This window comes from Salvelinus fontinalis, chromosome 24, assembly GCF_029448725.1.
Source record: "Salvelinus fontinalis isolate EN_2023a chromosome 24, ASM2944872v1, whole genome shotgun sequence".
NCBI classification, from domain to species: Eukaryota; Metazoa; Chordata; class Actinopteri; order Salmoniformes; family Salmonidae; genus Salvelinus; species Salvelinus fontinalis.
This window is the reverse complement of record NC_074688.1, coordinates 5819459-5847189: the sequence shown is the minus strand read 5'-3', so window position 1 is coordinate 5847189 and position 27731 is coordinate 5819459. Positions and strand designations below refer to the sequence as shown.

Here is a 27731-nt window from a genome sequence, read left to right as displayed (position 1 = left end):
AAGAGGTATTTATGACTGTCATAAACCTACCCCCAACCCAACGTCATGACACACCTGAACTTAAAAAAACACATGGCTCTGGCATGGACCATCCATGTCAACAAAGTGTTCATGTTGTTCTCCCCTCCATATAATCTCTCTCCCTCTGCTCTCCCTCTGCTCTCCCTCTGGTCTCTCTTCTCTCAGGTTACAAGGAAACCCTGGACATCCCCCGACTCCCTGACCCTTCCAGCCTCTTCCCAAGGGTCCTCCGCCGCAAGGCCCCTGCTCCGCCTGTCCCGGTCCTGGAGCCCCTGACCATCATCAGTCCCTTGGAGAGGCCCAAGACCTTGGAGTTCGCACCCCGGCCTCGGCCCACACCAGCCAGGGTGCGACCGGACCCATGGAAGCTGGGCTCCCTGTCCAGAACCCTGAGCTCGTCCCCGGGCAGCAGCTGTGACAGTCCCCTGGGCTCTGGGGACAGCAGTGCCAGCACCGGCACTGCCAGGCCTAACCTCATGGACATGGACGTGGATGGACAGGATCTGGACGGCACCGTGCCCCTGTGTGAACAGCACCAGGCTGCACAGCTCTGTGGACAGAACTACGGCTAGGCCACACATTACTGTACATGGGCAACACTGCTCCTAGTGCACACTTCAAAGACTCCTAGTGTGCACACTTTATTCCTGGTACCCAATCCCTTTGCGAACAGTACTTCTCCTAGAAGCCCACTTTTGCGGGATATACCTCTCTCCTGGTGGTCACTCCTAAGCCTTGTGCCCCCTAGTCTCCTAGTGCTCCTAGTACACACCCAGCATCTGGGACAGCACATGTCTTAGTGTCCCTTCCAAAGCCGCCCAGTGTGGGACAACATTCCTCTAAGTGACCACTTCGCAGACCCTAGAGTCCCAAACCTTTAGTGCCCTGGTGACCAGTGTGCCCTGCTAACCTTCCGCATATTACCTGTCCGCTAAAAAGAAGAAACGTGTAAGCCATTCCACTTCCAGACAGACACTTCTAAGTGCTCATCCAGATTTACTTGTGCTGCAGTAGTACTCGTTCTGCTCAACCACCCCGTTGACTCGCTGCCTCTCTCTACGCAGGTGTCGTGTCTGTCTCTGCTCGCTCCTTCCCCAAAGACTAGGGCTGAAGCTTTGCCAGCCTTAGACACATTCACATCGCAACAGGGTTGGAATCTCTTGGGAGTGCCCTTGAAGTGTCCATGTTAATAGTTGTTTTGTGGGGGTGCCCTGATTTGTTATGAGAGCACCTCTGGGTGTCCCCTCATGTGGGCCCTGATGCCACTCCTTCATATTTAAATGTAGTCGTGGTAGGTAGACGCTCAAATCCTGAGGGACTTCCAAATCAGTGCGTAAGTTGCCCTCTTATTGTGCATCACCTTCTATAGAGCTCATGTCCACCCTCCCTCACCTCCACATAGCATCTTCCTGTATAGGGATGGTCTCTGTCCTCCCCCTCTCCCAAAGACTGCAACAGGAACAGGGAAGCCATTTTAAGCTCCACAGCACAATTGACAGGACTTTATTTCCTCAGCTCTGTACAGCAAATTCATTTTATTTTTCTCAATGCTTGAACCATTCCAGCCATAACCTTTTTAGCACAGCATTTTCTATTGGTTTGGCGAATTGTGTGTCTGTGTGGGTGTACACTGTGTGTCTGTGTGGGTGTACACTGTGTGTCTGTGTGGGTGCGCACGTGCGCATGTGTGCTTGGGTTTTGTTACCGCATGTTATTTTAGTGTGAAGGATGTACTGTAGAACTAGCCAATCTGTTGTGAGGGAGCCGAAACAGGATGCTTTTCTCCCTCATTTTGAACCTTATGTCCTCATAGGGTTGCAGAATGTCCAATGTTTTTTCCAAAATTCCCTGGTTTACCAGAAATCCTGGTTGAAAGATTCCTGGAATAAGCAGGAAATACGGGAATTGTTGGACCAGTATTTCTGGAAATCCAAAGAATTTAGGGAAAGTGTGAAACTCATAAGCTAGGGTTTCTCAGCAAACGTCCTCTGAGAGCAGAGGAGGGCCATGGGAAATTAGGGTTAATCCACTTGCAATAAATGGTTAATGAATACTACCTGTTTTCTACAAAAAAACGAATTCCCACATTCCGTACCCCTGACTTCCTTTTCCTCACCTACTGGATAGTGATATAGCATCATTGAAGGGAAATTAGGGACCAATCTTTGGTTAAAGAGCCATGATATTGACATTGACATGTCCGTGTCACAAGAGTACAGACTGTGAAGGACTTGACACAAGGTGCTTGGGATGTGGACGGCGAATCGAGAGAACTCTGTATTCTCTTGCAGGCCCATGAGTGCACCATACTGTGTGGTTCCTGAAAGAAGATGAAGAATGACACTTTTTAATGGCACAGTTGGTCAAGGCTACATACAAGTATTTACTTGACTATGTGTATGGGAGTGTGTGTATGGGTGAGTGTGTGTGTGTGTGTGTGTGTGTGTGTGTGTGTGTGTGTGTGTGTGTGTGTGTGTGTGTGTGTGTGTGTGTGTGTGTGTGTGTGTGTGTGTGTGTGTGTGTGTGTATTTAGTGAGTGTTATTATTTGTATGGGATGATGTCAATCCCATAGGTAGAGGGGTGAGAAAAACTCATCCTTATTCTCCTTGTGTGGTTAAGAACGCTCAGAGTATTTATTAAAATGATTGTTTTAATTGAAATAATGATTCATTCTTGTTATTATGATTCTCTTTCCCGGAATATCTGTATATATTGTAACGACCCTGGGTTCATAAGCGCGGAAATCGACTCTGCCGCACGAGAATGCTTTTGCGGCACAGTCGATAGCGCGCCGGACCTCGGGCTAGGAGGTCGAGGGTTCGAGACCTGCTCCCTGCTGTTTCATTACATTGGTGTCAGAAGTGATCGGACCTTGCATCCACGACAGTGCGTGTGCTTGGCCGGTGAGCGCGTTCCTGTAAGACGTAGAGTCGCAAGCTAGCGCGAGGACGCGCTCTTTGAAAGGAGGGAGTAGTGTAACGACCCTGGGTTCATAAGCGCGGAAATCGACTCTGCCACACGAGCATGCTTTTGCGGCACAGTCGATAGCGCGCCGGACCTCGGGCTAGGAGGTCGAGGGTTCGAGACCTGCTCCCTGCTGTTTCATTACAATATATATACCTATATATTTGGTAATATAACACAGACCGACCAAGGAAAACCAAGAAAACTACAGACTGACGTTCATGTACAGTATGGATGGGAGACTGTCTACGACCTGTCTCAATCTGTGACGTTCTGGGATACATGACGAAAGAGTGATGTGTTGTTGACTGTTGAGCTGCGCTGATGAGTGATTGAATGAATGACGTAATAAAAGAGGAAGAGAGGTGCTTGCTTGTGTCTCTGCTGTTCCTGTCACTCGCTCTGTGGAGTTATATCCATAACGTTGACTGTCGTTATATTCCGTTATATTCTACCATGTGCTCTAATGCTTGTAATAGCGGAACATTTAAATGGCTTATTTTTCAAATAACACACATTATATTGTATCCCTGTGAGCAGGATAAATGCCTGGCTGCAATAACAGTGATCATCCTCTAGATGTCATCAAAGCTGTCACTTTGAGCCAAATATACTTACTAGGACAAGCATGGTAGCCGGTTGTGCATTTTGATAGTCATTTAGTTGTTCACGGGTATCTTTCAGGTTTCCTTCTGTGGAGTTGTACGCTCTGACCTTTTCCTCTGGCTTTTGTTATGAGTATTAAGAGATTGCTCCCACTTGAGCATGAGACCACCTTTACTAAATAGTTCAACAGGATCCCTCTAGGATTTTTTTTTGCCATTGTAACGGAATTGTGTAGGTGACCTGTGGGAATCTTATAAAGCCAATATATCAGGTATGTTGCATTAACATAATGCTGGAATCACACAACAGACATCTCAATATCTCAGACACCTGACTTAATCTAACAGGTTTATCGAGGTGCTTTCATAGCCCAGTTTGTGCCTGGTGCTAACGTATGTCCTTTGTCCTGATCTTGTCCACATTCTGATTGTGCCCACATATTAGCCGTTGCATCTACACATGGTACTAAAATGTGTCCGCATTGTCACCAGATGTCCCTGTATACAAATCAATTGACAGTTATTGTTTCAAAATAAATACTGATTTAAATTGTTTCATTGTACAGATCCTTCTACACTTGTAACATATCCAGACAATGCATCCCTGACTACCTCAGGAGGTGGTCAGTAAGACCTGATCACAAACAGACCACAATGAGTCTTTTAATCATCTATACCTGTCTAAAAATGTGGGGACAACCAAAATGTGGACAAAATCAAGACATGGATCACATGTTAGCACCTGGTATAAACAGGGCTCATGGCAACAAGCAGTATGAAAGAACGTCAGCTGTTCATTCAGCTAATCTGTAACATGGAATTAATGAATAAAAACATGGGACTCATGAATATATGCATCGAAACTGAAAACTAAATGAGAGGCTTTCAATTAGAAGGCACAAACAACTCTCACACACACACACACACAGTCCCGATCCACTTCACTGCTCTGTCTGTCAGTGCTACCCGCCGATCCAACACAGTTCCAGACGCCTGCCAGTTGCCTAGCAACCACTCTTCACATCCGCGGCAATGCTATTAAAAGCAACAACAAAGAAAAGAGGAAAAGGGTTGATGGAGGAAATGGACAGGTGTTTTAGACTTAATAAGGATTTGTTTAGCAAGGTCTCATGTATATCCTCAATTCACCTACAGACGCTAGTCTGGGTTTCACCTCTGCTGAGGTAGCTGCGTCACAGTGCTTCTCTGTCCCTGTCTGCCTAGGGACACAAGCACACACACACACACACACACACAATGCGTCTATGTCTGTTCATATCCCTGTTCCCCTGTTGTCTTTTTGCCTCCTTTGATGTGCTTTCTTGCTTCCTCCATATCTTGCTCTTTTCTCACTGTCATAGCTCAGCATCTCTCCTCCTTCCCCCCCTCCATCTTTCCCCTAGCGCCTTTCAGCAGGTCTGCCCCGCTGGGCACAGATGTCATTTCAACGTCTATCCCACATTGGTCAACGTCATTTCATTGAAATGACATGGACACAATGTTGATTCAACCACTGTGTGCCCAGTGGGATATCTCTTCGCACCATCCCTCTTTTTCTCCCCCTCCATCTTTCCTCCAATGCCTTTCTCAGCACCTCTCTCTCATCGACTCCTCTCCTCCACCCCATCCCCTCCTCTCTCTCTCTGGAGCTCAGGGAGCAATTAAGCAGGGCAGTCAGTAGTAACAGAGATTATTACCTTTGGAGGGAGAAGAGAGGGGGAGCGAGGGAGGGAGAGGGGTGGGCAGAGAGAAGTGTGTGTCTGACTGTGTGTTGCTGTTACCTCCTACAGTGAGGTATCACCATGCACTCAGACAACCCTGAAGACAATCACGCAGGCACAATTTCATTTTCAACTTTATTTATAGTCGTCATTTACCAATCAATAGTGCATTCCTGGGCTAGCAGTTCAATGTAACCAGTTATCATGTCCTCCAATGTTTTGGATTTGGAATAGTGAATGGACGTTTCCTCACATGGTCCTATGGGAAAAATGTACTTATAACCATGACGTACTCATCTTCAAGTCCTACTCTCCGGTACAAGCAAACGAGAGAAAAGAAAGGAAAACAGATTTGCGGAATTCTTCGCTGCTGTAGCTCATAAATAACGTTGACTGTGTAACTGGTTCGGTTCTCCAACGCCCACTTTCTTCAACGAGATCCACTGTCACTTGTGGGGTTCACAAACTCTTAGAGTAGGGTATGGACTTTCCCAAAATAGGGGACAACAAATCCTACTTAACATCTACACACACACAGACACCGTGACAGAGAGCCTGTGGTGTAGGTACACCAAACTCACTTCCCCCTTCACTTGCGTGCTCATCAATTGTTAAAACTACTCAATAAAGTACAGCTTTTAACAGCCATTCGATTTTCTTTTCAGTTTCGTATTTTGTTCACAATTGTTTCATAACCACAAAAAACGACTTTGACATTTGACAAACATGTACCTCAATGACGTCAAAGGAAAGAGAAGAAAAACTGCCAGTATTTACTTTCCCACTTTAGTTTGTGCTTTTGCCGTATCTTTTCACAACTAGACTGCTAACGAGACGATGTCTCTCTCTATCTATATTTGCACAGACAGCACGTTGTAACATTATGCCCACAATAACTGGTCCAGGGTCATTCCTTTGTTTATCTCATAATGGGTCATGTTAGGTCAGGGGTGGGAAGAACTTAGCCCTGACCTGTTTTTATGTGTTGACAGTAACCATAGACATGGAGCGATAATGACTCAGCACACTGGACGGATGCCTTGGAGATAGGACCATGGGGAGATATGCTATTCCCAAGAGGGCCATGTGTGAGTAGGCCCAGCTCAGCCAGCCATAGGAACCAATACAACACTACTGCACAGTGGTGAGGTTGAGAGACTAAGAGACAGAGAGATATACACTGAGTACACAAAACATTAAGAACACATGCTCTTTCCATGACGTAGCCTTTGAACGGGGCATGGTAGTAGGTCCAGGAACACCAGTTTGTGTCAAGAACTGCAACACCGCTGGATCTTTCAGGCTCAACAGTTTCCCGTGTGTATCAAGAATTGGTCCACCACCCAAAGGACTTCCAGCCAACTTGACACGGAATTGAGGGAAGCATTGGAGTCAACATGGGCCAGCATCCCTGTGGAAAGCTTTCGACACCTTGTAGAGTCCATGCCCCGATGTTTGGTATACTCAGTGTATGTTTCATTGACAATCCCGATTATTATTATAAACATTTTTTATGATGTTAATATTGTTAAATATATATCCATTTGCAAAGTAGGCTTGGCAATATGGACATTGAAACGTCATGTCAATAAAGCAATTTGAATTTAATTTAGATAGAGGTATGGAGAGAGATTTGGAGAGGGGAAGAGGTGGAGAGAATGAGAATCAGAGAGGGAGATAAAGAGAGAGATAAAGAGAGAGAGAGAGAGAGCGCGAGAAAGAAAGAGAGTTCTTGGTGCCTCTAGGTTTTTCCACACTGTGTTTCTGCACCAAGGTGTAAACCTCCCCCGAACCTCTTCACAACACTGCTTTAACATAATCCCATCTCCCCAGTTTCAGAGTGACATTGCACTCCTGCTGTGTTAGTGATGCTGCTGGCCCATTTCCCTCTACAGTGGAGCGTCTCTGAATCACACAAATTTGCTCCAGGCATCGCACTGCTGTCTCTCCAGAGTCCCATTGACACCACAGGAGGTTGGTGGCACCTTAATTGGTGAGGACGGGCTCGTGGTAATGGCTGGGGCAGAATAGTGGAATGGTATCAAACACGTCAAACACATGGTTTCCACCGTTCCGGACATTATTATGAGCCGTCCTCCCCTCAACAGCCTCCTCTTATTGATACACTTTGGTCCCAATTTCCCTCATATTAGGCCACAGGCAAATATTGAGATCTGTTATCGTTTTGATATTGTATTATCCACTCGTCTGAGGTTCTTTTGGAATTCTTCTTCTCACCTTGGCCAAGGCGGACCACTGCTGCTGACCCTAATTTCTTTCTGTATGGGACCGTATAAGTCTCATCAAATGACCCTATGCAAGATACCAAGGTCCTTTTCAGGCTATACCGCTGACTGCTCCATTAACCCATTCCACATTTGTGTGGAGCATAGAGGGTATTCGTGGGATACATTGGAAAGGGGGGAGCAACCTGCCATGTTATAGAAAGCAATGAACCAGACATTATCCCTGATATCCAAAATGGCTTCCCCTTTGAGCCACACATTACCATGCAGGGGCTTGGCTTGCACATAGGGTGAAGGAAACTGGGTTACACGGTATTAGATGACAGAATTAAGGTCAACTCAAACCTCTCCTTAGAACAGGGCAGGTACATCTAAGTATTTCTATAAATCGTAGAAACCCTTCAGGCTTTATCAGCATCACTGGGATTGGTATTTAGAAAGTATGCAGTGGCATGATGGTCTGTATGCGTAATAGGTCATTATCTGGCCTTTCCCCAATCACAATCCTCCCTTGTCTTGGTCTATCACTACTGTTGTGTAATCTGCCTATAGAGACAGCGATTTTTTCTATTTTGTAATCATTTATTTTCTGAACAGATTTCTTTGTTTGTTGCAACACTGATATCTATCAAAATACACACAACCAAATTCGGGAATCTCAAATGGCACGCTCGCGTTGATGTTTTTAATTGACCGGATTGAGACGGCTGATACACTTCAGACGGATACAGCATGTGTGATCGGATTCCCTGCACGAACACTGCCAAGAGTGTCTTGTGATGTCACTGACGTCTGGGAAGATTCAGCATGAGTGATGAAGGGCCTGGAAGAGGATCTCAGAGTAAAAATCAGAGGAGAACTCTGTGCAGCCAAGGGTGCTTTGATGGAACCTCAATTCCACTGGCTATTTTCCATTGTGACATCATTAGCTAGAAAGCGGAGAGGGGTAGGAGTGGTGGTGGGGGGGGGGGGTTAACAGTCTGACAACACAACACATTCCAGGGGGGACTGGACAACAGATTCAAGACACCGGTTCACAAAAACACACCTGTTAAAGAGCGGAACAGCGAGTCCATTGGGAGTTAGTTTGTTTTGTTCCTTAGAAAGAGGAAGGGCACAGATTTTGCTTCATAACAACTGACAGTCGTAAGTACTATGAATATCAACAGAAGACAAAAAAATTATCAGAGGACAAATTACAAACACTTGAATTAGCCCTTGAATTGAAAAAACGTCCAGAAATAGAGACAAGATACTACAAGCTGAAAACTAAAAAGAAGATTGATTGAACATGAGCGCAAAGGTCGGCTTGTCTGAAGACTATTCCGTATTAAAAAGACAGCGATGTAGCCTGCTAGCTAGCCTGATCTGTACTGTACTGGGGGGGACAATCTCTCTCAGGGACAAGTCTGGGTCAGTGGCTTTCAGACCTCCATCCATTGTGACAGGGCAGGGGTTAGGGTGTACAGTTGAATTGGCCTAAGGTCTTGATATGTGTTACACCACTTCCTTTCTCCTAAACTCCTTCCCCTGCCCCCCCCCCCTGGTCCCTTTCCCAACCCTGGACCTCTCCTCAGTCCTCACATCGAAAGAGAAAGAATAAATAAGAAATTATACTTTATTTGAAATTTTTTACACCTTCACTAAATTACGCAATGTTCTTTGATCATATATATATTTTTAAGCAGTTTTTTCATTCGGACAACCATGACTGTTTTGTATGAGTATAGTACAGTATTTCCCTTTGCTTCGTTTTTTCTTTGTTTGACAGTCTGCATCTGGGGTACAGAACAACAGCGCCTGGGGGGAAGAAGAGAGACAAGGAGGAGAAGAGAGGGGGGAGAGACAGGGCTTTTTCTGCCCTTTTACATGGTTGTAGCGCATCGCTCGGGCCAGTCATCAATGGGACTGGGCTCCATAAAGGAGGAGAGGAGGTCAGAGAGGAGAGGTGACGTAGGATGGGTCGTAACATAGGCCATAGTGATAGAGGCCAAAAGGGCACAGGTTAGCCAAGGGCCTCTTTGCCGCTCTCTCGCTCCCGCTGACCCTCCCTACTCATCTTCATTTCCGTCAACTGGATATACCGCAGCACGTTTGTGTCTGTGTCATTGAAAGGGAGGGAGAGGAAGAGCGAGAGAGAAAGAGAAAAAGAGAAGGAGAGCGAGAGAGAGAGAGAGAGAGAAATAGAGGGAGATAATTGTTAGTGTTGCAGCTGGCATTAGGCGACATGTCCTGATAAGATGACATGAGTAAACCAGATTCTCTCTTTACTGACAGACAATGAAAAACACTGACTGGCAGTACTGTCTCAGCCTACCTGAGGGCTCGCGGTTCTTGGCGTCACGCAGGTAGCGCAGGGCACATTCGTAGTCGCCCAGGTGGTAGCAGGCGATGCCGGCGCGGTACATGGCCTTGAAGTGGTCCCGCTGGTGGCCCAGCACCTTCAGGCAGTACTCCTTCACACGCTCATAGTTCACCAGCTCGGACTGCAACAGGCACGCTGCACAGAGACAGGGACGGAAAGAAAGGAATCAGTCATTTCTGTACTATTGTGCATTCCTTTGAAAATGTTGCTTGGTTTGCTCTTTTCGTGCCAGTATAGCTTGTCGGTATCGGACTGAATTGAGAGAGAGGGGTAAAAAAAAACAAAAAGAGTTTGGACAGGTTGGAGAGCGAGAGAGAGCGAGAGAGAGAGAGAGAGAGAGAGAGAGAGAGGACAAGAGCTGATGTGCCACGCCTTTTAAACAGAGTCCAATCCAGCTAGCGCACTACTTCTTCAGGATGAGAGGGAGATAAAAATAGCTAGAAGCTAGGACGCTGCAAAAAACTAAATCTGGTCAATGTATTACACATTCAAATAGAGAATTTAGCTTATGCTGCTGAGTCCATTTAAAAAGAGGGAACTGCTGTTGAACTAACCCCAGGAAAAAGAGGGAGGAATCTAGCTAACTTAGCACACCTTTAGAGTGAAGGATTATTACTGTAAAGCTTTATTTTCCTGACAGGGCAGACATGAAGTGGGAAGAGGGGGATGAGATAAGAAAGAGAGAGAGAGAGAGTTAGAGAGAGAGAGAGAGAGAGAGAAAGAGAGATGGAGGGTTGAGGGAGAGGAGACAGGTTCACAGGGAACAGAAGACCGATACAGGTGATATATGTGGCAGGAGATAGTGATGACACTATTGAGATAAGGAAAGGTAGAGTTTAGAGAATAGCACTTTGGAGACACTGTGTTTCATTGTGGTCATTAATCGTATGGGTGTGCCTTACAGCAGCACTTTTCACCAGCTAATGTCTGTAACGTCAATAGTACACACACACACGCGCACACGCACTTTATTGCAGCTTTCAGTTCAGCGAAGCTGTTACATTTTTGACGGTGGGTCATCTCAGGGCTTTCTGTTCACTCAGTCCAGCGCCCAAAAGCTCTTGGTTGGTTTTAGCCTATAATTTTGATTGACAATTACGACTCCTCTGCTCTCCTCCCGTCATACTTATACCCGCCCCCGTCATACTGAAGCCTGTGTCAGTACAAGAACATCTCTGTATTTTCTCTTATATCTCTTTCCATCTGTACCCCTCCCTCCCTCCCTCCCATACTCTCATGACGTTTCCCTTGATCTTCCACCTCTCCCTGTCTTCATCACTTTGTACTAGTCTCCTCTAACCTTTCCCTCTCTACCCCCCCACCACCACCACCTCCCTCCCTCCCTCCTCTGTCTCTGCCCTTGACACACAGACAGCTCTGTGAATAGCATGAGTCAGGGTCTATTAGCTGGGAGCCAGGGTGAGTCAGGAGTGAGAGACCGGGAGGGAGGGAGAGAGAGGGGGACAGGGACGCAGTGGGAGGAGGGAGGGGGACAGGGGGAGATGAGAGGGGGAGGGTTATGCTGGGAGACAGTATGTGTTCCAGCGCTTGTCACCTTCCTGTAACTCACAGAGGTCTCTGGGAGAGTGTGTGTGTTTGTGCGTGGCGAGCGTGGCGAGCGTGCGTACGTGTTTGTGTCCTGCCAATACGCCAATTGACAACAAGATAGGATAAGGAAATGGAGCCATGTTGATTACTTCTAGCTTTGGGTGTCTGACTGCAACACAAATGCATCACTCTAAGTAACGCTACATCCCATCCAATAGATCTCTACCTGTTTGTGTTCTGAGACGGTCTACGCTCTGTCTACAGACTGTAGGTAGAGACCTGCTACACAGTTCATTTCAGTCCTCTCCAGAGTCAACAGACGTCAAGTACTGGGTCGTTCCACGAATGTAGTAGATTTTGGATAGTGTAACTTAGTAAATAACTGCACACGTTACCGAATTGTAACTTTTCGTCCTAAAGAGCACATGTTCAACTTCATAAAATACATGTTTTCCCATCTCAAGGGGTTAAATAAAATAGATGAATATAGTTAGTGCCAATGAACTGCTATTAAAGTTACAGTGTTGACCGTATGTATCACGGTTGAAGTTTTCATCTTAAATCCGTCATAAATCCCCTTGTGACAGGGGGAATGAAAGCATGTTCTGTGCAATAGAGAGAGGCTATTGAATGCAAGTTTCACTTCTTCTTTTTTACATGGTTGACATATTATGCTCAACGCGCTCAGTATCCCACCACAAAACACCAGAAAAATGCTAAAAAGATTGGAACCGGCTCACCCGATTTTGCACTGTGATTTTGTTCAATGTTTCTTTTGAAAAAAAAAAAAAGAATAAAAGAAAGTAATAGTTTCATCACATTAAAACGAGAGTTCAGTTCACCTCAAAACGGTTGACCTCAAAATGAGGGAGAGACGTAAAAGAATCACTAATCACACATGAAATAAATTATAACGATGGTGAAAACGTTGAGATATTTTGGGGGTTAAGTCTTTATTCATATTAAACATCTGATTTATACAATGATCCAGGTAGTCTATATTAAAGAGAACTTAATTTAATACTACAGACTTTTAAAATGCAATATTGGTGCACAATTTCTACTTCAAATATAAAAGGGACGCAAAATGTACACTGGTCGTGGAACGACCCTACTACTGCTCTTCTACTAAACCTCTCTACCCCTTTCCTCCCATTTTTTCATCCCTCCCTCCCTCCCTTTCTACTGCTGTTGATCTACTCTGTTTTTAAACCCACAATGCCTCCAGACATATATGCCTACACTTTCGTGACACTAGACCTTGTTCCTTCGCATGCAATGAGAAGGCGGGTTGGGAGGGACGAGATGGGGGAGCAGAGGGGTTGACGCACACACACACACGCGCGCACACATACGCGCGCATAGTTCAAGCGAGTTCAAGTTATTCGAGCCACTAGGGAGCTAAAATAGAAAGCTAGGGGATGGAGATCTCTCACGTTTGATAAGTGGACATGACTCAGCAGCTTTGAGATCACAACAGACGAGCCAAAGGTCAAATCGTTTCCTCAAACTCAGCTGCTTTTCTAAACAGTCTTCCTGCCAGCCACATCGGATTCCCTCTGTGCACTCTAGATATGAACCATATTCGTTTTTCCCATCCAGCCAACTATAAAAACATGGCGGACATTTCCCCCCCATCTTGCCTCCCTTCCTCCCGTCCATCCATCATCCTCCAGGGGTAAGTGAGCCAGTAGAGTACGGGAAAGCTTTCAGTGGATTCAGTTACAGCACATAATGGCCTATGCCATGGCTAAGGCTGTTAAGAGTGTTCTCTTTTCTCACAAACACACACGCACGTACACACACACACGCACGTACACACAAACACATGCACGCAAGTGCACGGGCACACAAAAATATGCATCGAAATGTACATAATTAAACAGTGTAAAAACATGGGCCTGAACAAACACATGTAGAAATATGCATGCACACACACACATACACACACACACACAAAAACACACACACAAAAACACACACACTGCACCCTGACCACACCCCACTGAGCCGTTAGACAGATGGATGGGTTGTCAGGGTAAACGCATCGAGGGCTGCATCCGGACACCATGTGATAATGGTAGTATCGTCAGAGCCGGCAAAGCATGGCCAAAAGGCTACTCCACATTACAGCACGAATGGACTTTTCCCTCTACCCTGCTCTTCTCTTTCCTCACGCCCAGTTTATTCCTTTTCACAGGAACCTAAAATAAACTCTCACTTCAATCCATTGTTATCATCGCGCATCCACTCTTCTAGCTCTCATCACAGAGAACAACACAGAGACAGAGAGAGACAGAGACAGACAGAGACACAGAGAGAGAGAGAGAGAGAGAGAGAGAGAGAGAGAGAGAGAGAGAGAGAGAGAGAGAGGGGCTATCTAGGGAGAAGCCAGGAAAGAGCTGAGTCTAAGTGGTTTGGTGATGGCCTTGTGCACATTGAGTTAGTGTCAGTGTCAGTGATCTGAAAACACCCTCTCTCTAAGGATTCTCTCTTTCATATCACTAAGCACCACACCGCACTGGGATACTGAGCAGACTCAAAGCAGGAGGAAGAGGAGGAAGAAGAGGTGGAGGAGAAGAAGGGAGGAGAATGATAGTGCGACATACTTGGGAAAATGGTGGAATTTACAAGTTCTTAAATCTTTTTGGGGAGAAACCTAACAGGTGCAATGACAGCTTCTGAGTGAAAGTGAGTGTGTGGGTGTGCGTTTGACAGAGAGAGAGAGAGAGAGAGAGAGAGAGAGAGAGAGAGAGAGAGAGAGAGAGAGAGAGAGAGGGAGAGAGAGGGAGAGAGAGAGAGAAAGAGAGAGAGAGATGCAGCGAGTGGTTTAACACATTCTCGGAATCCTCACACTAATGTGCCTGGAGCATTTTGTCTGAAAAACAGAAGACTGCCTTTTATCCCAGAGCGGGGGAGTCAGAGATGGGGAGAATAGATGTCAGAAAAAGAGAGAAGAGATTAAAGAGAGAGGACAAAGGAGTCTGATCGAAATAAAAAGATCAGACCACAAAAGAAGAATGAGAAAAGAGCGAGAAGCATTTAGAGTGTATGAGGAGAGAGAGAAATAAGCTCTGTTGTGATAAACAACGAGAGAAATAAATACGTTGAGGGTTAATAGTGATATGGAGACATACTCTAGTGTAAATGATGGAGTGAGGAGGGGCGAAGAAAGAAATGGTCGAGAGACATGCCAAACAATGTAAAGTATGAGAAAACTCAGCATCGATCGACTGCCAGCGCTCACTCTTCCTGTCTCTTCCCACTGCCTGATGAGGCCTCTCTCTCTTTTTTCTCCTCCCTCCTCCCATCTCACTCTCTTTTCCTCGATCCCCTCACACTCTCTGTCTGTCTCTGTCAGGGCCAGCTGTGAGCTGGCTAATTTAAAGCCACTGATTATGGTGGTGATCAGTTTGCTGTCCATCATTTTATAATTAGTTCACACATTTTCACGCTACCTTACCTGCATCAATCTTGGACTCCGTCTATTTGTCATCCCGCCGCTTCCCCATCTCCTCTCCACTGTGTCATCATTGACCTCGGACACTCACTGACCAGAGCGGATATAGTGACCGCTGCCTCCCTTGACTTTCTCTCTCACATATTTTACACTTGCACAAGCGTGTATTAATACACATGAGTGAATTGGAAATGTATTTTTCCCACACTCCCTCACACACCCTCCAAGAGTGGGAATAGACATTGAATGTACATCTGAGCCCAGTGGGGGAGTTAACCATTATCAACAGCAATCCTGGAACAATTAGGGTTAAGTGCCTTGCTCAAGGGCACATCGACAGATGTTGTCAGCTTGGGGATTCAAACTAGCAACATTTCACTTAACGACCCACCGCTCCAACCGCTAGGCTACAAGCTGCCTGGCGCTATGAGCCTGCCCCTGAACCCATGATAAAGCCCGACTTCAACTCCACAAGAACATGCTGATGTATTGGCTATCTGGTATCTGCACGTCAGAAAATGTAGTATGTTGGTAGACATAAGGATCTAGTACCTAGCTGATACTCAGTGTTCAATAGTTTGGATATCTGGTATCTGGAGGTACAGAGGGTGGGTACTCCACTCCAGCCCTCGTAGTCCTACCAGCCCAATCAACACACACACACACACACACACACACACACACACACACACACACACACACACGTGTGTGTGTGAATATAAAGCCTGCAGTGTTATCACACTTCAACTTGGCTACTCTCTGCATACACAGATTTTCTCCAGGCCCGCTAATAATAGCTCCCTAAGCACCAGTCTACAGTGAATGTGTGTCTCTGTCATTCAGAAGGACAGGGCAGGGCCGGAGCTGCTGCTGCTGGCTGCCTTTAGTAGCAGACTGGCTCCAACGAAGTGACACAGCACTGTCCTCCTCTCCACCCTTCTATTCTTTCTCTTTTTTCTTTCTCCTCCTCTCCCTTTTGCACTTGTCTACCTCTGTCTCCGTCCTCTTCTCACCCAGTGTTTTTGTGTCTTTTTCGTTCTCCATTCAGCGGGTTTCTTTCCCTTATCTGGAAAGAATGTGAAATGTCAGAATAATAGTAGAGAGAATGATTTATTTCAGCTTTTATTTCTTTCATCACATTCCCAGTGGGTCAGAAGTTTACATACACTCAATTAGTATTTGGTAGCATTGCCATTAAATTGTTAAACTTGTGTCAAACGTTTTAGGTAGCCTTCCACAAGCTTCCCACAATAAGTTGGGAGAATTTTGGCCCATTCCTCCTGACAGAGCTGGTATAACTGAGTCAGGTTTGTAGGCCTCCTTGATCGCACATGCTTTTTCAGTTCTGCCCACAAATTGTCTATAGGATTGAGGTCAGGGCTTTGTGATGGCCCCTCCAATACCTTGATTTTGTGGTCCGTAAGCCATTTTGCCACAACTTTGGAAGTATGCTTGGGGTCATTGTCCATTTGGAAGACCCATTTGCAACCAAGCTTCAACTTCCTGACTGATGTCTTGAGATGTTGCTTTAATATATCCTCATGATGCCATCTATTTTGTGAAGTGCACCAGTCCCTCCTGCAGCAAAGCACCCCCACAACATGATGCTGCCACCCCAGAGGTTCACGGTTGGGATGGTGTTCTTCGGCTTGCAAGCATCCCCCTTTTTCCTCCAAACATAACGATGGTCTTTATGGCCAAACAGTTCTATTTTTGTTTCATCAGACCAGAGGACATTTCTCCAAAAAGTACGATCTTTGTCCCCATGTGCAGTTGCAAACCGTAGTCTGGCTTTTTTATGGTGGTTTTGGAGCAGTGGCCTCTTCCTTGCTGAGCGGCCTTTCAGCTTATGTCAATATAGGCCTTGTTTTACTGTGGATATAGATACTTTTGTACCTGTTTCCTCCAGCATCTTCACAAGGTCCTTTACTGTTGTTCTGGGATTGATTTGCACTTTTTGCACCAAAGTATGTTCATCTCTAGGAGACAGAATGTGTCTCCTTCCTGAGCGGTATGACAGCTGCTTGGTCCCATGGTGTTTATACTTGCGTACTATTGTTTGTACAGATGAACGTGGTACCTTCAAGCATTTGGAAATTGCTCCCAAGGATGAACCAGACTTGTGGAGGTCTACAATTGTTTTTATGAGGTCTTGGCTGATTTCTTTTGATTTTACCATGATGTCAATTATAGAGGCACTGAGTAAGAAGGTAGGCCTTGAAATACATCCACAGGTACACCTCCAATTGACTCAAATTAAGTCAATTAGCCTATCAGAAGCTTCTAAAGCCATGACAGCTTTTTTGAAATTTTCCACGCTGTTTAAAGGCACAGTCAACTTAGTGTATGTAAACTTCTGACCCACTGGAAATGTGATACAGTGAATTAATTATAAGTGAAAAAATCTGTCTGTAAACAATTGTTGGAAAATTACTTTTGTCATGCACAAAGTAGATGTCCTAACCGACTTGCCAAAACTCTAGTTTGTTAACAAGAAATTTGTGGAGTGGTTGAAAAACAAGTTTTAATGACTCTAAACTAAGTGTATGTAAACTTCCGACTTCAACTGTATATATATATATATATATATATATATATATATATATATATACTACTCAGAAAAATAAAGGGAACACTTAAACAACACAATGTAACTCCAAGTCAATCACACTTCTGTGAAATCAAACTGTCCACTTAGGAAGCAAAACTGATTGACAATAAATTTCACATGCTGTTGTGCAAATGGAATAGACAACAAGTGGAAATTATAGGCAATTAGCAAGACACCCCCAATAAAGGAGTGGTTCTGCAGGTGGTGACCACAGACCACTTCTCAGTTCCTATGCTTCCTGGCTGATGTTTTGGTCACTTTTGAATGCTGGCGGTGCTTTCACTCTAGTGGTAGCATGAGACGGAGTCTACAACCCACACAAGTGGCTCAGGTAGTGCAGCTCATCCAGGATGGCACATCAATGCGAGCTGTGGCAAGAAGGTTTGCTGTGTCTGTCAGCGTAGTGTCCAGAGCATGGAAGCGCTACCAGGAGACAGGCCAGTACATCAGGAGATGTGGAGGAGGCCGTAGGAGGGCAACAACCCAGCAGCAGGACAGCTACCTCCGCCTTTGTGCAAGGAGGAGCACTGTCAGAGCCCTGCAAAATGACCTCCAGCAGGCCACAAATGTGCATGTGTCTGCTCAAACGGTCAGAAACAGACTCCATGAGGGTGGTATGAGGGCCCGACGTCCACAGGTGGGGGTTGTGCTTACAGCCCAACACCGTGCAGGACGTTTGGCATTTGCCAGAGAACACCAAGATTGGCAAATTCGCCACTGGCGCCCTGTGCTCTTCAGATGAAAGCAGGTTCACACTGAGCACGTGACAGACGTGACTGTCTGGAGACGCCGTGGAGACCGTTCTGCTGCCTGCAACATCCTCCAGCATGACCGGTTTGGCGGTGGTCAGTCATGATGTGGGGTGGCATTTCTTTGGGGGCCGCACAGCCCTCCATGTGCTCGCCAGAGGTAGCCTGACTGCCATTAGGTACCGAGATGAGATCCTCAGACCCCTTGTGAGACCATATGCTGGTGCGGTTGGCCCTGGGTTCCTCCTAATGCAAGACAATGCTAGACCTCATGTGGCTGGAGTGTGTCAGCAGTTCCTGCAAGAGGAAGGCATTGATGCTATGGACTGGCCCGCCCGTTCCCCAGACCTGAATCCAATTGAGCACATCTGGGACATCATGTCTCGCTCCATCCACCAACGCCACGTTGCACCACAGACTGTCCAGGGGTTGGTGGATGCTTTAGTCCAGGTCTGGGAGGAGATCCCTCAGGAGACCATCCGCCACCTCATCAGGAGCATGCCCAGGCGTTGTAGGGAGGTCATACAGGCACGTGGAGGCCACACACACTACTGAGCCTCATTTTGACTTGTTTTAAGGACATTACATCAAAGTTGGATCAGCCTGTAGTGTGGATTTCCACTTTAATAATTTATACTTTTTTATAATTTTTTTGTGATTTTGTTGTCAGCACATTCAACTATGTAAAGAAAAAAGTATTTAATAAGAATATTTAATTCATTCAGATCTAGGATGTGTAATTTTAGTGTTCCCTTTATTTCTTTGAGCAGTGTATATATATTACCTATGAAGTTGATCACATTGATATTTCTTCACTTGTAACCATAATTCAAACCCCGTCAGATGTAATCTCCAACATCCCTGTCAAGGTTTCAGGGAGAATTTCAACATAAAAAAAACAATTAATTTATTCAAGTCCTGAATGCTCATTGATTGATAGGACTGAGGGGCATCATTTACACCCCTTGTTCCAGTTATACCAATGAGCTTCCTGGGTTGCTGTGTCCCTGCAGTAGTGAGACAAATGCAGACCCATATCGTCGTTAGACACACACACACAAACACACATATATACTGTATCATCACTTATCATTAGACCCTCTTGTTGCTCGTCTGAGTGTTTCAATATGAGCCTCTGTGTACGTGTATGCCTCGGTGACATCCACAGCACCCTCGGAGGCTTCCATCCGTCTATGGAGTGCTGAAGACGAAACTGCCAAACGAGCAGAGAAACAAGTGTTTACCTCCACGCCTCTCTAATTGCCATCCCCGGATGGCGCCACAGCGCTTCTCTCTTGCCACTCTCCCTCCCTTACTCCCTAAACCTCAACCGCGCATCCACTGCATTGCTACATCACCCATAATAGTAGCGGATTCAATCCATAGCTCATCTATTGAAATATTCATAAGATTGAAATAGCTATCCTTGTAATTACTTCATCAGCAGTAAGATGACATCAGCATGCCCAATGTGAATAGTGCTCTCATATGTAGGGGCTGTGGTGGTCATGTGTTTTGTCAGCCGGATATTATCATGCAAAAGCCTGCCGGTATTGACGTTAATTTAACATAAACGCTTTTAGCATCTCCTGGGCTCCATGCATACAAGCCTCGTTTACAAGCCTATGATGCGCTGATCTACTTTTAAGTCGAATAAATCAATTGAATTATACCCCATCACAATAAATCTATTCTTTATTGTATTTCAGAAGAACAGAATATGGTTATGTTATCTGGCTATGCACCATGCCATAGGATGTAGGCTTGTTCATTTAGCCGACAAGATATGCTTATAAGTCCCGTGCCATTATTACATTTACATTACATTTAAGTCATTTAGCAGACGCTCTTATCCAGAGCGACTTACAAATTGGTGCATTCCCCTTATGATATCCAGTGGAACAACCACTTTACAATAGTGCATCTAACTCTTTTAAGGGGGGGGGGGGGGGGGGGGGGGTTAGAAGGATTACTTTATCCTATCCTAGGTATTCCTTAAAGAAGTGGGGTTTCAGGTGTCTCCATTATGTTTATGTTATATGATTTTATAGTAAGAAAAATATAACTGAACTTGGCTGAATAAAATAGAAAGTTGATTTTCCTATTCCGGAGCGAGTGTGCATATGAAGTGGCCACGTTGATCGTAAAAGTGATCATTTTAAACAGGGCCTATACAGTACATGTAGAGTTATTTTGGCAACTTAAGTTGTGAATGATGCAAACCTTAGAACATGTGCTTCTACACCTGCATTACTAGCTGTTTGGGGTTTTAGGCTGGGTTTCTGTACAGCACTTCGAGATATTAGCTGATGTACGAAGGGCTATATAAAATAAAATTGATTGATTGATTGAACATATTCGAAATCAAAACATATATGGGCTGCATGATGCGACTATAGGCTATTGATGATTTGAGAAAGTCCGCGCTCTGTTCTTTGCCTCAGGCCGCACACGCTGTTCTCCCATGTGATCATATTTTCACCCATCAGACTACTCTCAATTCAATCTTGTCTTTACTAATATGTCAAATTAGTTTCGATTTAGAATGTCTCATTATCAAATTGTACAGGGGCAGGGGGAAAAATACGTCATCTGTATGCACGCGAATAGCGAATGGAGGCCACTTTCCCGCCGGTTAGTTTTAAACTCATGCTAGCATAGGCTACTCCGGTTATTTCACTCCACACAACAAACACTGTTTGAGGAGCATGCAGCCTCTCGCTGCGCGACTGGGGGTATTCCTCCCAAACTCCGTATGCCATGGGCTCTCCAACCCTGTTCCTGCAGCTACCCAGCGCTTCATTTGGGAAACCAAGTGAAATCTGTTCGCGAAAATAGACAGTGAAAAAAAAATCGAAACAAAACATATTCAATTAAACTGTTGACTCTCTATGGCACTGCAGAAAGCAATGAGGGAGAGAGCGGAGGAGATTGCAACGCGCAGTGGTGAGATATTCTGTAGCAAAAGGTAATGTGTCAGCATAATTATGAAAATATAAGAAATTCCCTATTACTAGGCTATTCAAAATCATTTTAGGCTAATTTGTTTAAATTTGGAGTATAGGCTAGAACAATTATTTACCAAAGACATCTTAAATTATATATTTTTTAATGTTTTTCTGCCATGAGTAATATGCGGTAGGCTATGTGTTATATAACGCACAATCATTATTTTAATTCAGGGTTATGTTTATCTTGGGCTCATATATAGGCTTATGCAAAAATAGGGCTGTGGCGGTCACGAAATTTCATCAGCTGGTGATTGTCAAGCAAATAACTGTGGGTCTCATGGTAATTGCCGTTATTTAACATAAACACATTTAGCGTCTCCGGGATTATACACAAACCATTAAAAAAAGTCTAATAATAAACCATGGAATATAGCATACACCTTCACAATAAATCCACGATTTATTTTAGACAAGTCTAAAGAAGCATGATATGAAGAAAATGTAGTCTACTTCAGAAGACAAGAATAGCATACTGAGTTGTCCTTATGTTAGGTCCAGATGTGGCTATGCCAAATGGCTGTGGGCTACACTAGGTCATTTAGCAGACATGATTTGCTTATAATTCCATGGCATTATTTTATAGTATGAAGAATACAACTGAACAAAGCTGAATAAAATATATTATATTTTCTCCAAACGATTTGAGAGAGTGCGCACATGCGGCTATTCTGTATTGAGCGGTTAATAAGGAAATATGTACTACTATATGCTTAATTTAGAGTTATTCATGTAACTTTAGTTGTTCTACAAACGTTGGGCTATATGTTTTGATTGTTAATACATTGTAAGCCTGCATGATTAGACTCTAGTGATGATTTGAAAAAAGTTACTTGAAAGGGATGAGCTCTGCTTTGTTTTTTTACGCAGGCTGTACACACTCCAATAGTATATCATTCACAATTTGACAATCATTTGATAATGCCTCGACTTTCACGCAGCATCCCCTTTGTGGCCGCAATGCACCCTAAAGAAATCCATGCCTTTTGCGGCCCGGATGCTACGTTGTGCCCTTCTCCCTGAGTGTGCTACGCAATCCGAAGCGTCTCTCACTCGCACCGCTCTTTGTCACGTGATCGAGTCTTTCTCACAGGCTACAAGCTAAGACAGACACATCCGGGACACAACTGCCCGCAACCTTATCCAATTCTGAGGCACATATGAAGATATTGGAAGAACTGTCCAGCCAACAAGATGAGAAGGCCTAATGAACAGCAAAAGCACTAGCCTATGTCAATCTACCATTCCCCATAGTACAAAAGTCCCTATTCTATTCTGTGAGGGAAATACATATTCTGAACAGTCTGGGACAGTTGTGGGATGCGATAGATCCCAAATTAATACAACCGCTAGTTTAATTCTTTTTTTTTAATGCAATGTGGCTTACACAACAGATCAGAACGTTTAGCTTAAAATGTTGATTAACTATTAGGCTATTTCTTCACATTATAAGCACAGAAATGCACACATGGTAGTAGACTATAAGCATGAATGTTCCATTAGCAGAAAACACCATTATCAAAAGTGACCAAAAATGCAATTATGCATGTAATGCTTTTATTATGAAGGTGCATTTTTATGGTGAAAATTAACTTCCCCAAACTTGAAACTCATGCGCTGCTTATATATGCCAGTTAGCCTCTACACCCCTTGTAAAGCGGATTAATGTGCTTCATTTTAAGAAGTTATTTGGCCACTTTAGTGGTGATACAAACCTTATTAAAACATATAAGCCTTACAGGCTAGGCTACATGAGAGGTGTGCGACTATGAATCGAATAAGTCGCAAAAAAAGGCATCGATTCTTATGCTGGGCATCATTCACAAGTGATAGGCTTATATTGTCCCCAATCAGACTATTCTTGATTTAATTGTGTCTTTACATATACTAAATAATAAATGTGTGAAATTTGTTTTGATTTAGAATGGACCATTACTATGCACCTGTCTCGAAACAGGGGCAGGGGAAAAAATACATGTCATCTATGCACTTAAATAGCGAATGGAGGAAGCTTTTCCCAGTGGTTTATTTTCATGGCAGCCAGCTAGGCCATACTCCTGATCTAAATATAGTAAATGTGCTTAATATTAGGAAGGTTGATAAATACATTTAAATCAAATCAAATCAAATTTTATTAGTCACATACACATGGTTAGCAGATGTTAATGCGAGTGTAGCGAAATGCTTGTGCTTCTAGTTCCGACAATGCAGTAATAACAACAAGTAATCTAACCTAACAATTCCACAACTACTACCTTATACACGCAAGTGTAAAGGGATAAAGAATATGTACATAAAGATATATGAATGAGTGATGGTACAAAACGGCATAGGCAAGATGCAGTAGATGGTATAGAGTACGGTATATACATATGAGATGAGTACTGTAGGGTATGTAAACATAAAGTGGCATAGTTTAAAGTGGCTAGTGGTACATGTATTACATAAAGATGACAAGATGCAGTAGATGATATAGAGTACAGTATATACATATACATATGAGATGGGTAGTGTAGGGTATGTAAACATTATATTAAGTGGCATTGTTTAGAGTGGCCTAGTATTTAGTTGGCCTAGCCTATAGAAAGCTGATGGGATCCTCTTCTTTTTAATAGAGGCCATCACTCTGTTTTCTCCCGCAATTGCATAGCCTATAGAAATGTTGCACAACATGAGCTGATGGGCTCTCATTAACTGTTTGATTAGATTTTCAAATACATTTGCATTGATGTCAGAGTGATTAGAGGGACAAAAGAGTGCTGAATACCAGGCAGTTAGCAAGTTTGGTAGGCTGCTAATGACCAGCAGCAGCATCAGAGCTTGGAGAAGCCTAATTACGTGACTAAACAATTATGTGGAATTTGACTGCATTCATGACTCGTGACCACCGGCGTGGTGGTAATACGTTCACCGAAACAGCCCTAGGCATAAAGCTCTAATACGCATATGGATGTTTTGAAATAATCAGAAAGCGCCATCCATTTCGTTGCGTTAGGCTTTGAAACAACATCTCCAATGACCATGTTTTCCACTCAGTTTCATCCCATTTAACTGTTTTCTTCAAATTGATCATCACAGTGAGGGTGAGTTATAAAAAGCACATACTGTTTCGATGATGAATGTTTGATGTGATTTTTGATAGCATTGCATTGATGTCAGAGTGGTTAGAGGGACAATAGTACCCTGAGTACCAGGCCATTAGTGACCTGATGATAGTTGGGTACTACCAATGCATGTCCAGAGTGCATAAGAGGAGATTACCGTGACTCACATGGAATTTTACTGCGGCTATGACTCATGACTGCCAGTGTGGCGGTAATACGGTCACCGCCACAGCCTTACTCATATGACTTTACTGTACATCAGTGCCATGCCCATTGGCCATTTCTCTATTTGCATGTGGTTACAAGCAGTGTGTATGTTGAAGTGTTGTTGTGTTCTCCAGACAGAGGGGACTATACTGTATGTCTGGGTCCCTTGTGTGGTACTGTGATCCACTGTTGTATGAATGAATAAGTAAGGAACTTCAAAAACAGATCCGCTCTGGAGGCCCATGCGCCTGGCATCCATGTCAAAAAATTTTTAAACGTAATAAATCCTTTTGACAGTAACCCTCCAAAAAGTAATTCATTCATAAACATTTTTAATTTCCATATGTTCTAGGAAGCTAAGTGTTTGTTTCTTGGGCTCCAGAAATGTGACTGAAAAAGGGCCACTGGTCTTGAAAAAGCTCAAATTCAACTGATTGAAAGTACAAGGGGGGCATCGGTGAACAAATGTCGTGGTCAAGGCTAGGACGGCGCAAGTGCAATGAGTGGAGCTTACTCAGGTGTTCAAATGCTCATATCAGACGAGAGGCTAAAAAATAGAAATGCAACATGTAAAGTGTTGGTCCCATGTTTCATGAGCTGAAATAAAAGATCCCAGAAATGCTCCATACGCACAAAAACCTAATTTATCTAAAAAATGAAAAAACATTCCTGTTAGTGAGCATTTCTCCTTTGCCAAGATAATCCATCCACCTGACAGATGTGGCATTTCAAGAAGCTGATTAAACAGAATGATCATTACACACACAGGTGCACCTTGTGCTGGGGACAATAAAAGGCCACTCTAAAATGTGCAGTTTTGTCACACAACACAATGCCACAGATGTCTCAAGTTTTGAGAGAGCGTGCAATTCAAATCAAATAAAATAAAATACATTTGTATTTGTCACATACACATCGTTAGCAGATGTTAATGCGAGTGTAGCGAAATGCTTGTGCTTCTAGTTCCGACAATGCAGTAATAACCAACAAGTAATCTAACCTAACAATTCCACAACTACTACCTTATACACACAAGTGTAAAGGGATAAAGAATATGTACATAAAGATATATGAATGAGTGATCATACAGAACGGCATAGGCAAGATGCAGTAGATGGTATAGTGTACAGTCTCTACATATGAGATGAGCAATGTAGGGTATGTAAACATAAAGTGGCATAGTTTAAAGTGGCTAGTGATACATGTATTACATAAAGATGGCAAGATGCAGTGGATGATATACAGTACAGTATATACATATACATATGAGATGAGTAATGTAGGGTATGTAAACATTATATTAAGTGGCATTGTTTAAAGTGGCTAGTGATACATTTTTACATAATTTCCATCAATTCCCATTATTAAAGTGGCTGGAGTTGAGTCAGTATGTTGGCAGCGGCCACTAAATGTTAGTGGTGGCTGTTTAACATTCTGATGGCCTTGAGATAGAAGCTGTTTTTCAGTCTCTCGGTCCCTGCTTTGATTCACCTGTACTGACCTCGCCTTCTGGATGATAGCGGGGTGAACAGGCAGTGGCTCGGGTGGTTGTTGTCCTTGATGATCTTTATGGCCTTCCTGTGACATCGGGTGGTGTAGGTGTCCTGGAGGGCAGGTAGTTTGCCCCCGGTGATGCATTGTGCAGACCTCACTACCCTCTGGAGAGCCTTACGGTTGTGGGCGGAGCAGTTGCCGTACCAGGCGGTGATACAGCCCGGCAGGATGCTCTCGATTGTGCATCTGTAGAAGTTTGTGAGTGCTTTTGGTGACAAGCCGAATTTCTTCAGCCTCCTGAGGTTGAAGAGGCGCTGCTGCGCCTTCTTCACAACGCTGTCTGTGTGGGTGGACCAATTCAGTTTGTCCGTGATGTGTACACCGAGGAACTTAAAACTTTCCACCTTCTCCACTACTGTCCCGTCGATGTGGATAGGGGGGTGCTCCCTCTGCTGTTTCCTGAAGTCCACAATCATCTCCTTTGTTTTGTTGACGTTGAGTGTGAGGTCATTTTCCTGACACCACACTCCGAGGGCCCTCACCTCCTCCCTGTAGGCTATCTCGTCGTTGTTGGTAATCAAGCCTACCACTGTAGTGTTGTACGCAAACTTGATGATTGAGTTGGAGGCGTGCATGGCCATGCAGTCGTGGGTGAACAGGGAGTACAGGAGAGGGCTCAGAACGCACCCTTGTGGGGCCCCAGTGTTGAGGATCAGCGGGGTGGAGATGTTGTTACCTACCCTCACCACCTGGGGGCGGCCCGTCAGGAAGTCCAGGACCCAGTTGCACAGGGCGGGGTCGAGACCCAGGGTCTCGAGCTTGATGACGAGTTTGGAGGGTACTATGATGTTAAATGTTGAGCTGTAGTCGATGAACAGCATTCTCACATAGGTATTCCTCTTGTCCAGATGGGTTAGGGCAGTGTGCAGTGTGGTTGCGATTGCGTCGTCTGTTAACCTATTGGGTCGGTAAGCAAATTGGAGTGCGTCTACGGTGTCAGGTAGGGTGGAGGTGATATGGTCCTTGACTAGTCTCTCAAAGCACTTCATGATGACAGAAGTGAGTGCTACGGGGCGGTAGTCATTTAGCTCAGTTACCTTAGCTTTCTTGGGAACAGGAACAATGGTGGCCCTCTTGAAGCATGTGGGAACAGCAGACTGGGATAAGGATTGATTGAATATGTCCTTAAACACACCAGCCAGCTGGTCTGCACATGCTCTGAGGACGCGGCTGGGAATGCCGTCTGGGCCTTTAAATGTTTTACTCACCTCGGCTGCAGTGAAGGAGAGCCCGCAGGTTTTGGTAGCGGGCCGTGTCAGTGGCACTGTATTGTCCTCAAAGCGAGCAAAAAAGTTATTTAGTCTGGTCCGCGACGGGGCTGGTTGGCATGCAATTGTCATGCATGCTGCTGGAATGTTCAACCAAAGCTGTTACCAGATAATTTAATTTTAATTTCTCTACCATAAACAGCCTCCAACGTCGTATTAGAGAGTTTGGTAGTACGTCCAACCCACCTCACAACTGCAGACCACGTGTAACCACGCCATCCCAGGACCTCCACATTCGACTTCACCTGAGATCAGCTAACCTGACAGCTGATAAAACAGTGGGTTTGCACAACCAAAGA

At 44.5% G+C, this 27731-nt stretch overlaps 2 protein-coding genes across 2 annotated transcripts in view; one reads left to right on the top strand and one right to left on the bottom strand.

Annotated features, from left to right (window-relative positions):
* Positions 1-4126, top strand: part of LOC129821825 (mitogen-activated protein kinase kinase kinase 10-like) — a 37516-nt gene extending 33390 nt beyond the window's left edge. The window contains exon 11 of the mRNA XM_055879506.1: positions 187-4126. Within this exon, the coding sequence (XP_055735481.1) occupies positions 187-593 (407 nt within the window). The 3' untranslated portion in view covers positions 594-4126. The remainder of the gene's footprint in view (positions 1-186) is intronic.
* Positions 4127-5433: 1307 nt separating this feature from the next.
* The window catches only part of LOC129821827 (tetratricopeptide repeat protein 9B-like), a 36182-nt gene continuing 13884 nt past the window's right edge, over positions 5434-27731 (bottom strand). The window contains exons 2-3 of the mRNA XM_055879507.1: positions 9876-10058; positions 5434-9658 (exon numbers count right to left, since the gene is read on the bottom strand). Of these exons, the coding sequence (XP_055735482.1) occupies positions 9564-9658; positions 9876-10058 (278 nt within the window). The 3' untranslated portion in view covers positions 5434-9563. The remainder of the gene's footprint in view (positions 9659-9875; positions 10059-27731) is intronic.